The sequence below is a fragment of the Lagenorhynchus albirostris genome, chromosome 10 (assembly GCF_949774975.1).
Source record: "Lagenorhynchus albirostris chromosome 10, mLagAlb1.1, whole genome shotgun sequence".
NCBI classification, from domain to species: domain Eukaryota; kingdom Metazoa; phylum Chordata; class Mammalia; order Artiodactyla; family Delphinidae; genus Lagenorhynchus; species Lagenorhynchus albirostris.
Genome location: NC_083104.1, coordinates 62,620,003 through 62,632,194, shown reverse-complemented (window position 1 = coordinate 62,632,194; position 12,192 = coordinate 62,620,003). Strand labels below are relative to the sequence as shown.

At 34.5% G+C, this 12,192-nt stretch overlaps 1 protein-coding gene across 13 annotated transcripts in view; it reads left to right on the top strand.

The window, feature by feature from the left end:
- MLIP (muscular LMNA interacting protein) overlaps positions 1–12,192 on the top strand; it is a 301,391-nt gene that overhangs the window by 185,856 nt on the left and 103,343 nt on the right. For all 13 annotated transcript variants that reach the window (XR_009542909.1, XM_060162533.1, XM_060162528.1 and 10 more), the window contains one exon: positions 9,449–9,493. Coding sequence is in view for 12 of the 13 variants with exons in the window: in XM_060162533.1 (XP_060018516.1) it covers positions 9,449–9,493 (45 nt within the window). In the remaining variant the exon portion in view is untranslated. The remainder of the gene's footprint in view (positions 1–9,448; positions 9,494–12,192) is intronic.

Sequence of the window (12,192 nt, the reverse complement as noted above, 5' to 3'; positions counted from 1 at the left end):
AACATATGAAAAACCCTTACTGTAGTCTGACACATAGAAATGATTCAATAAATAATGGTTCTTCCCTTTTTTCCCTCTCTTTTTCCTTTGTTTTTCCCTTCATCCATGTCTCCCCCCTTCTCTTCCCCCTCTTTATCTTGGAAAGACTAGACGCACCATGATTTAGCTGAGTTCCTTGATTCTTCAGTTGGATATAAGAAAAGAAAGTCCCTAACAATGCTTCTATTTTTTTGTGACTGAGACATTCTACAAGAGCCAGACCCAAGAAAAAGTAGCTAGAATATTCTTTACTCTCACCTTCCTTTCTCATCTACTCCTAATTTGCACCTAAGTGCACCTGATTTAGACTCATTTATAATGAGGTACAGAGAGCTGATGCCTCCTCCCACACCTCCTGGAGGTGGATAATTTGATAACAATGGAAACAATTCTGGAGGGGCTGCTTCAATCTCCATAGTTAGAGGTTATGTCACATTGTTCTTCTGTCAGTTATCCGACTTGATTAAAGGAGGTTAACATTTGCCGCAAACTTTGTGAGAGCATTTGAGTCATTCAAAGTTAACACTGAATCATCAAATAGATTTAATATAGCCTCGAACAAATATAAACTCTAATTCAGGTAAAATTATTGGCTTTGATTAAATTTGGTTTCTTGGAAAAGCTTTGTTTATTAATTTCTCTCACAAAATGACATTTGAATTGTTGTTTGTGACACCTCAAATATGTCCATGTCTTTTGAAAGACTAGATGGGATGATTTTATGGTGGAATGGGAAAACCAATTTTTGGTGCCATCAGAGAGAAGTCACACTTGTAAATATTTGGCTTCAGTTATTACATTTACTAAGTGATGTCTGATACAGTGTTTTTGAGGAGAAAAATGAAATTTTAGAACAGAAGTGTTCCTTAGCTATAAGCCTTAATCATATGTTAACAATTGACCTTGAATACACTATGTCCTGAATTTTAAAAAAGAATGATACTGTAATATTTTCTTTCTTAAAAACTTTTTAAATTTTTAAAATTATTTTTATTAAATTTTTTTTTATTTTATACTGGAGTGCAGCTGATTTATGATGTTGTGTTAGTTTCCAGTGTACAGCAAAGTGATTTAGTTATACATATATCTATTCTTTTCCAGGTTCTTTTCCCATGTAGGTTATTACAGAGTATTGAGTAGAGTTCTCTGTGCTATGCAGTAGGTCCTTGTTGATTATCTATTTTATATATAGTAGTGCGTAAATATATGTTAATCCCAACCTCCTAATTTATCTCTCCTCCTGACACTGTAATATATTTTTCTAGAAATTCTAATATTCATATTAGCAGAGCTACAAATGCCTCATATTAAGTGCAACTTGAATAGTTTTCCCTTAATTAATTAATTAATCTCCACATTTTTCTCCCTTCCTCTCCCATGGAAACTCAAAAGCAAATCTGAGAATCCTACAAACTGTAACATTTCAATATTCTACCATCTCTTTTCAAAACTTTGAAGAAAGTAGGCATCTTCACAGTATACAGCTGCTGGGACTTGGTGTATCATTGCCTTTGTAGAGCTTCTTAGATTCTATTCTAAAGCAGGGATCATGCAGTTTACCAATGTCTGCACCACAGAGAAAAAAAAGGGAAGACTTAGAACCAAGAAAAAAAAGTTTTGTTACACTTGAGGGTGGCCTCAGCTGCTTAGCACAGTCCACTCAAAATCCCTATTTTTGGGGGCTCTTTAAAAGAATAGTATATAGTCTGTGAATTGTGATGAGTAGAAAGTGTAGTCAGTTCCTAGCTCTATTATTCAATTTTCCACTGTTTTGACAAATATTTGAGTGTCTGCCATGCCCCAGTACTCATGTGGAGTCACTGAGGTGTGAGGGATGAATAGAACAGCAAGGCCCCCATTTCTAAAGCATACCATGTGGGAGACAGTAAACAAAATAGGAAAGAGCAATCTTGCAGAAATTGGAGGAGAGCTAGCCAGAGCACTGGCTGATGTTAAAACAAATGTACAAAGTTGCTAGTTTTCAATGTGTCAGTATGTCCATTGGATTTCCAGTTTTCCTGGGATGATGAGAGTGGTTTAATTAAATAATGAGAAATGATATGACTAATTCCTCTTTAGGGGACTTTGATAAAAAGCTGACTTTCCTTCATCTAAAAAAAAAAATCCATGTAAAACAATTCATTTCCTTTTCTTAATCTTGATTGCACATATTGTTACATTTCACTTAGTCTGTTTTTTAGGATGAGCCAGATACAGCAAAGGACCTTCAACTTAGACTAATTAAAGTCCAGGTTTTTCTTCAATTCATCGTGTACTTGAATTGCATTTAAAGTAATTTAATTGAGGTTCTCTTAAGTGTCATAGAATTTAAACAAGGCGAACAAACACGTTGAGTGGTCCTGATCTCCACAGGTCACCTGTGGGATTGATTAATTTATCATTCGTATTTCACTTGATTGTTTTTAACAGATGCCAAATTCAACAATCATAATAACTAGTGTTTTGAGTTCTTACCTTGCAAATCAGTTTTAACTATCTCATTTAACCTTATACCAGTCCTATGAAGTGGGTATGATTATTTCAAATCTCCATTTTATGGAGGAGGAAACAAAGTCACAGAGAAGGCAAAGTCCAACCCAGGTCTTCCTCATGTCAAAGCCCCTGTTGTTATTATTTGCGTGTACCAACAGGGGCTAGAAATAATTTGTCTTCCTTAAATATTTTATCCATTAGTATTCATATTCTGGGTTTAAATTAATTCTTCATCCCCAGTAAACTCCAGCTTAAACTTTGAATGAATAATTTCATATTTGGTGACAACTTCTAAGATGATAATGTTTAGTATATTTCTAATGTTTTAAATTATTTGCTTACATGTAAATTAACTCATAATTTATCAGTTAATCTACAAGTGATTGCTTCTCATGGCACTCATTTTTAAAGAGTTTCCTTCCCTCTATGTAATGGAATGAATCTTCTAATTAAATTTCTATTTCATTCTGTTTTCACTCTATCATCTTTGGAGGGGAGTGCTATTTTTTTTCTTTGCATTACACTTGCCTTAGTAAATGTTTATTATTTTTCATTAACTGCTACCAGTATAAATTCATTTCACTCATGTAATTCAAAACCACAGTATGCTTTCTTAATAAAGAGCAACCTCAGAAAATAGGGCAAATATTTCAACCTATTACTAGTTTATCAAAAAAACTGTCATTTGGAGTCACATTCTATTGATAACAACTTATTTAATAAACTCTCTACATTTAAGAAGTTACTTTTAAGTGCCAGAGAATTAACAAAGACAGCTTTATTGAATATGATATAGCATAGAGGTAAAATCTCATTTTAATGAGCTTGAGGGACAGAAAAATATCATTACAGTGGAAGCATATTGCTTTAAAAATATCACAGAATATGAAAAATGTGTCAAACTTTATTAAGAATATTTCCCTCTATATATACAGATGTTCAAATAAAGGTCATCTTCTCCATTTAAGCCACCTCACACAGTCCCCTTGTTGCTATGCTTGGAAACGTTGCTATGCTGGAGTGTTTCAGAGGTGATGTGCCCTAATGCAGCCATAGATCTTAAGAGTAAGAGGTGAAAAATCCAATCTACTTAAATCCAGACATGGATCCAAATCTGCTTCTATAGGTTGTGACCAGACATTTGATGAGTTATGAACAATATAAGCAAGAAATTCCACTCTACTGATCATTCTTCATTCTGTCTTTCTTTCCTTTTTTTTTTCCCACTGTTCAGAAATGTTTCCAAGGTATGCATGCGTGAGAGGGGATGAGGAGGGAAAGGAAGGTAATTATATAGGCTGAGCTAAATGAGGAAGAAGAGAAATGATTTAATGAGACATCCTTTATGCCTTGGTCCCTCTCTTCATCATTTTAGATGTCACCAAAAATGAAGGTGCCATATTTCAGCCACACTTCCCTTGATCTGATTTTTTATTCCTCTTTTGCACATGTAAACTGTGATTGTTGCTGGTCACTATGCCCTTTTATTCTGCCTACCAATTATGTTCATAACAATGTGGAATCATCATTCCCTAAGTTACTGAGTCAAACTTTTTAAATACTTTCAACTCTACTTTTTATATTTAGACCTTTTGGGGACATATCACTAACTCATAATATAGCTCTTAGTGAGATATTCATATAGGGTAAGGTCTACCAGTAGAATAAACAGTATGAAGCAAGAAAAATATGACGTCTCATACATATATCTCCCTGTCCTTGGTGCCTACCATGCTCACCATTGGATTCAACTTTTAAAAATTTTATTGAAGTGTAGTTGATTTACAATGTTGTGTTCACTTCTGCTGTACAGAAAAGTGAGTCAGTTATACATATATAGATTCTTTTTCATATTATTTTCCATGTTGGTTTATCACAGGGTATTGAATAATTCCCTGTGCTATGCAGTAGGACCTTGCTGTTTATCCATTCTATATAGAGTAGTTTGCATCTGCTAATCCCCAACTTCCAATCCTTTCCTTCCCCACCTCTCCTCCCCCTTGGCAACTGCAAGTCTGTTCTCTATGTTTGTGTGTCTGTTTCTGTTTCATAGATATATTCATTTGTGTCGTATTTTAGATTCCACTTATAAGTGATATCATATGTTATTTGTCTTTCTCTTTCTGACTTACTTTGCTTGGTATGATAATCTCTAGGTCCATACATGTTCCTGCAAATGGCATTATTTCATTTTTTCTATGGTTGAGTAATAGGCCATTGTATATATGTACCTCATCTTCTTTTGGATTCAATCTTTTGAGTAGTGCCTTATGTACAAATAACAGGAATGCTCTCTAGCTAAAGGGTAAGACAGTGTCTTATCATCTTATAATTTTATATTTCCTCAATGCCAAGCTCAGCAACTCAGGGATTATTAGGGGCCCTGTTGATATTTTAAGTTTTACCTTTTTGCTTGTCTGTAGATCAGTCTTATCTGGGAGAACTAAAATAATTCAATTAACACATTATCACTAATTAGAGTTCTTTGAGCCTTAAGAAAAGAAAACTCAGGACAATTAAAGTCAACAGGGAAAAGGTCAAAGAGAAACATTTTAATCCTATTGAATTGGATGTTATATTCAGGGAGGAGGGACATGACTGCTGAAAGGGAAAAAAATATTGCCCAAAGTAGAAGTGCATAGGGTAGAAGGCAAAAGTAACTGTTCAACACTTTTTACCTGATACAATTTGATTTTGTCCCAATCTCCCAAAAGGTGTCTGCTAGTGTGATGCCTGACACCCATGAGTCGAGAATGGGGAAAAGCTGCAGATTGCAAGGAAAAGCAAATCTAGACAACAGCAAATCTAGACGGAGCTTGGATATACTTTATGTGCCTCTGGCAGAGGTCTTTGGAAGAAGAAAATGGTTTCTCCAAAGTGGGCTTGGCCTAAGTGGTGGCTTTTGTGTAGCAATTTATTTTTCAGTGGTTCTTAAATCTTCATTTCTTTCCTTAGTCTTAACTCTTTCAGTTTGCATATAACCTACCGCTTTAATAGGTTTTCTTTGAAATATGAAATTTTGACTTCCCAATTTTTTGACTGCTCTGTTTTAAAGTTTTGTTTGTTTCTTAATGGTGATATGCTGGTTAAAATCCTCCTACTCGGGCTTCCCTGGTGGCGCAGTGGTTGAGGGTCTGCCTGCCGATGCAGGGGACATGGGTTCGTGCCCCGGTCTGGGGGGATCCCACATGCCGCGGAGCTGCTGGGCCCCTGAGCCATGGCCGCTGAGCCTGCGTGTCCGGAGCCTGTGCTCTGCAACAGGGGAGGCCACTGTTGTGAGAGGCCCACGTACACAAAAAAAAAAAAAAAAAAAAATTCTCCTACTCTATCTTCCTCTCACTTTTTTTCTTTTGTAATTAAAATGATGTCAAAGGCTGTAGAATACAGGTTATGGGATCTTGTTTCACACAAGAGTCATTCTTATACTCATCTCTAACCTTCTTCATTGTTAGTATTAGCGTGGATAGAACAAATGACTAAAAGCATCAGTGCTGTTCAAGTCCAATTTCAAGTTTATTTTTAGGTACCTCATGTTGCTTCTGTTCCTTAGTTTAGTTGACCAACTGGCAGTTTTTTAAATATAGTAGCCTTCTCTTGCTACTCACCATTCCAATCTCAGCTCACCAGACAATCTTTCTTTACTTTTCAAAAATCATTGCTACAATATTGTAACATAACTATAGCTACAGAATTTAATAAACATTAACATGTATTGGGCAAGCAGAGGGAAGCTTCTCAAAGAGTTTGACACAACTGGGTTAGTTGAAAGCATCTGGTTGTATTTGCGATGATACACATAAGCCAATATTCTTTTTCTTTGATAAAGGATCTGCAGTAGCTTTATAAATATTAACTCTACCCTGAGGTTCAAATTTAATTCTGTTTTATCCTCTGGGAATAGTTTCTCATAATAGTGATATGAAGTCCATTATATTAGATGAAATAAAACTGTACTGGGGATGTCTAAATCACCTTATTGTTATGTCATAATTCCCAGTGAAGAAATTTTGGGGACTTATGGAGACTGGATACTAAGATATTTGTGTTTTTCCCTAATTTAATTAATGTGTTTGCCTGAGCACTTTCTCTTTTTTCCCTATGATAGTTTGGTATTATTTAGGACAAAGTACTGAAAAATGTTAGTAATATAGTTAAATTGTGCAAATACTTTATTTTTAGTGTGTGACTTCTTTTTTCCTATAAGTATTGAGGTAAAAATATAACTATATTTTGTTCCTGTCAAGATACATTCAGTTCAGCATATTTCATAGAAGTCATTTAACTTAGGGAATTCATAGAGAATTCTCTCATTACTGCAATAATGAAGAATTAACCAAAAGGAAAAGATCCTAAGACATTAGAAGAAATCGTTATTACTCATATTACATTATGAGGTTAAAAATGAAACCCTAGGTGAATTGAAAAATCACTGGGATAGGCATTCTGCAGGGTAATTTTCTGCAGCACAGAATAACCATGAACCTCAGCGCACGGTAACCTGGTCCACAGCAATTAGAGGTGGGGAGCAATTAGCCAGGACATACTGCTGCTGTAGAGCAAGCAGGGATAGCAGTGAGCAGTGACCATCCTGGTGAAGAATGTCATGAGTCAAAAAATCAAAAACAAACCCTGTTGGACACAGTATGAGAAGGACAGCAGGTGCCTGGTCATTATGTTTGGTGACTCACACTCTTACGTACTTGGCGATACCATAGGAACCACTCAGCTTTCAGTTATCATTCACTTCTCAGAGAATATTGACACATCTGTCATAACCCCAAAAATATCTGCAATTTCAAAAAGAATAGAGATAGTGTAGGAACACAACTTTATCATGTGTCAGCCAAGTATATTTATGATTGTGCATCTGTATGTTGACCACTTCCCTGATGTGGAAGCCTGGTCTCCCATTCAAGGGCAGAAAAGCTTGAGAAAACATAACTATTAAAATATATATATGTAACCCAATCTACAAGAAAGAAAGAGTAACTGTGAGTGTCAGAAATGAAGAGGGAGCTCCAGGTGGGAAAGTTAAGAAGAAGCTTAAGCTCTGGGGGAACACAGGTATGTCAGAACCCAGGTGACAGTAGCCAGGAGCTTAGAGTTTAACTTTCACTATATAATGAGTCAGAGCTGTGGATGAATCCTTTGTGTGCATCCAGGAGCCTAGGAGGCCACATGGCCATGAAGCATGTGATAGAAATAGACATAAATCCTCCCACCATCTTTAATTTACACTCTTGGGTGGTAATATAGTCATCCATGAGAAAATGGGTCCTAAACCTGTGAAAGTTGAAGATGTGGGGACCTGCCACCCTGTAAGTTCAGGAATATGAGGGCGATGAAATAAAATGGAAACTGGTCCAGAATCAGTGAAATACCTGGGCCCTCCATTAGGGCAAATGTGAAATGTATTGTAGGCATGGTTTCCCAACCCAAGGTTTCTCAGATACCTACAGAAATCATCACTGAAATTACCCTGACTGAAGAGGAGTTCAAAATCAAAAGTAAAAAGCCATCAAATGAGCAAAGAACATCATGGAGCAGAGGCATGAAGGAGAGTCAGCAGGTACAAGAAACAAGGGATTTAGCCAAGAGAGATTATAGGAAAATCTGGAATGAATTTATAAATATAATAAAATGTTGAAATAGTTAAAAGGAATTACAGATACCATAAAGAACATTTGATAAAGAACCAAATTGAACTTCTAGAAGTTAAAAATAATGTCATTAAAATATAAAATTCAATGGCCATGTTAAATGTATTAATATACTGCTGAAGAAAAATGTGTCAGCCGTCAGGCTTATATGTGGAAACGATCAGGAATGCAGCATAAAGAGATAAAAAATATGACAGGGAATTTTATAGAGATGGAGAATGGATTCAGAAGACCCAACATATATTTAATCAAAGCTCCAAAGAAGAGATTAGATATAATGGGAGAGATGCAATATTTGAAGTAATTCCTGGAGGATTTTCCAGAAATGAAGAAAGATATGTATTCTCAGAATGAAGGACTACACCAAGCCCCCAAAAAGGATCCATAAAAAGAAGTCCATGCCCAGACACATCATGGTGGAATTACAGAATGTCATGGAGAAAAATCTTAAACACTAAGCAGATGTGAAGACGGATGATCCAAGTTATGACGTTTACATTGACAGCAGTAACAGAAGTCAGAGCAAGTGGGCAGTCCTCAGAATGCTGGGAAATAATAACTATTACCTTAGAATTCTATGTCCAAGTACACTCTCATTCAGGATGAGAACAACATAAAAACATTTTCAGACAAAGCCCAAGACAGGAAGTTCTGAAAAAACTACCAGAGCATTTACTTCAGCAAGAAGGAAACTAAATCCAGAAGAAAGGAGTGAAATTCAGGAACCAAGGATGATGAAACAATATTAGCCTCCTCTTTAATTTAAAGGAATTAAAAATTTTTTTCATGAAAACTTTATTTTCTAATATGAGTAATTTAATGAAAAAATCTGTTATTTGTTTCATTTTGCTGTACATAAATATAAGTAGCTAACAATGTTGGTAAGTTTGAGTAAAATACGGAGTATATAGAGCATGACATATTACAACACCTTGAAGAATTTTTGATGTCTTATGCTAGTACTTGTGTTAAGATGTTAAGGAAAAGCAACATAGAAAACATCATGTTTACTATTATGTGAGCTGAATAAAAATGTGTAGGAGAAATATTGTAAGGCAGTGTACAAAAAATGTAAAAAAAATAATTTTTTGGTTGCATAATGATATTTTTTCTTTTACTTAATACCTGTCAAAATTCTACAAGGGACATGTATTATTTTAGCAATAAAAAAACTTCAGAATACTTGAAAACATAGATATATTATCTTACTAAATTATGAATTTCACTAAATAAACACTACGTTTTTAATTTTGCAGGCAAACCTCGCCTCGCCATCTTCTACGGTATCTGAGAGTCAGCTGGTACGTATCCTCTTACTAGACATAGACCTGGTACTTTAGAAAATTCTGATCTTTTAAGACAGCTTTATATGAACAAATGTGAACTGAGAACAAATTGACTGTATATAAGTTTATTTGCTTACTTGTCTAGTAAAAGTTCACCGATGCTTTACTAAAGCTCCATGTGGTTGTTTTGCAAGTCACAGACATACATAAAAACATATATAGAACTTATTTGCCAGTAACTTGCATCCTAGTAGTGGTATTAGGATAGAATGGGCAAGGCCAGAAGGAAGATGCAGATGGAGGTTAGAGACAAGGACTCACTTCTGGATGGGAGAGATCAGAAAAGGGTTCAAGGATAACGTAGCCTTTGATCATGTAGAATAGGTTCTGCAATTGAGGAAATGAGATATTTCAGACAGGAAGATTAGCATGTGGATGATCTAGACCAGGGACGAACAATAGAAATATAGTGTGAACCTCAAATACAAGCCACATTTGTAATTTAAAATTTTCTAAGAGCCACATTAAAAAAGTAAAAAGAAATAGGTCACATTAATTTCAATAATATATTTTATTTATATACATATTATCATTTCAATATATAATCAGTATAAAATTGAGATTATTTTACATTCTTATTTTGGGGGTAAAGTCTTTGAAATCTGCTATGTATTTACAGCATACCTCAATTCAGGCTAGCCACATTTCAAGGGCCCAACAAGGGGGCTGGTGGCTACTGTGTAGGACAACACAGATATAGGCTCTAGAATCTGTTATTTATAGATAAAAATTTGATTAAGTAGGAAAATTACTTTTTCTAACAGTGTTTTGTATTATTGTTACAGTGATGAGCAAATTGGAACCATGATATGTTACCTAGATATTATTAAATATTTTCTTTATTATCTTTTAATTTTTATTGTTTATAATTAATTATAAACACCTTCAGTAAAATCGAATGAAAAGATCTAGTAAAGCACTGTAAGACATTAAGAAGACAAAATCAGTTTAATACTGATTTTCCCCCTATTTTAAGCAATTATTTCTGTGTCCTACATCCATAGCCAACAAGTCATCTTGTCATTATCATGCCAAAATGACAATGATATTTCTATTTGTAGTGCTGGGAAATCATAAAAAGTGTAGTTTGACTCTTAAAATAGCATGATTGAAGCAAATGGCTTAGGCATGTTGGTGTTTATACATGCAGTGTGTATATGGGGTGTGTTTGCGTGTGTGTGCATGTATGTGTGTGTGAAGTGTTATTTTAGTGTCAGTTGATTTAGAATAGTGGGCAGCAGTATAGGATAGTTGAAAGAATGCTGGAACGGGGCCAGGAGACCCATCTTTTACTTCTTGCTCTAACGCTAACTACTGGGCTGATAGTGGAGAAGTCAAGAATCTGGAAGACTGGGTTTCAATCTTCTAAATGAACAACGATTACACTCTGTCCAAGCCTCTCTAAGGCAGTGAGTCCATGGTTACTAGTTCAGGGGAGCAAAGGAGTTGCCATGGAAATAAGAGGTACAATAACATTGTGAAGTTGAACAGTTTCCGACTTTAGTATGGAACTATTGTTACAACTATTTTAATATTTAAAATAATGATATATGTACTTTTTTCTTGAGAGTAATGTGTGAAAATTAAGAAATATTTTGTATACTCAACATAGATACAACAGATTTTAGATGTTGAAGGTGTGTGAATATATATTATCAGAATGACATATACATATATATAGATAGATAAATATCAGTTCTTGACAATATTTTAAGAAACTATTTCAAAGAAGCAAATATAGATAATGATTTCATAAATTAAGACATAGTATAAATGACCCATTGTAAATGTAATAAGTGAACTTTTTTGGCCAAATAATTCTATGAATTTGATGTTTGTGTTCTGAGAAAAATATGAAGTGTTCCTTTGACTGACTTTGATGATATTATTTTTGCATTTACTTTAGACATTTTCTCTAGAGAGTTCAAGGAATTTCTTAACCAAGTTTTAAATTAAGTTTTAATCCCAAAATTCACTTGAGATCTAGGTAGGTTTGTGAAGGGATTATTATCAAGCAGGCTATCACACACAAAAAGAACATCTCTTGCATGGATGTAATTATTCAATTCAATCACTGACTTCTACTTCATGATATTAACCCTGTATTTACATTCTGTGAATATAGAATAGAGTAGAAGTAATTGCATGCAAGGGATGCTATATGGATTTGCTTTTTTAAGGATTTGTAATATTTTCACTCTTAAGCATTGTAATTTATGAATGAATTATATTTTTATGAATGGATTTCCAATATTTGCCATGATGAACTCTCTTCAGGGTTAAGTTCTGAGTAATTTCAGTAAATAAGAATGCCTTTGAAAAACAAATATGTATATATACACACACAGTATGTGTGTGTGCTTATAACATATACTATACATATAGATGCCATATGACAGGTAATTCTGATAGCACACACACACATATACATATTGCTTTCTGTTTATATGTGTGTGTACATGTATATAGCACATAAATACAAGATTTTGGGGAACACATGATAGATTATAGTTAAATTATGTAAGTAAATATTGTATGTTTTGCATAAAGTAAGCAATTAAAATTATTTGATTCCTATTTTAGGGGAGAAATGTAATAAATTGAAGTGAAAATAAATGTTGAATTGCTATGATAGCACAAGCTTAACACAGAAG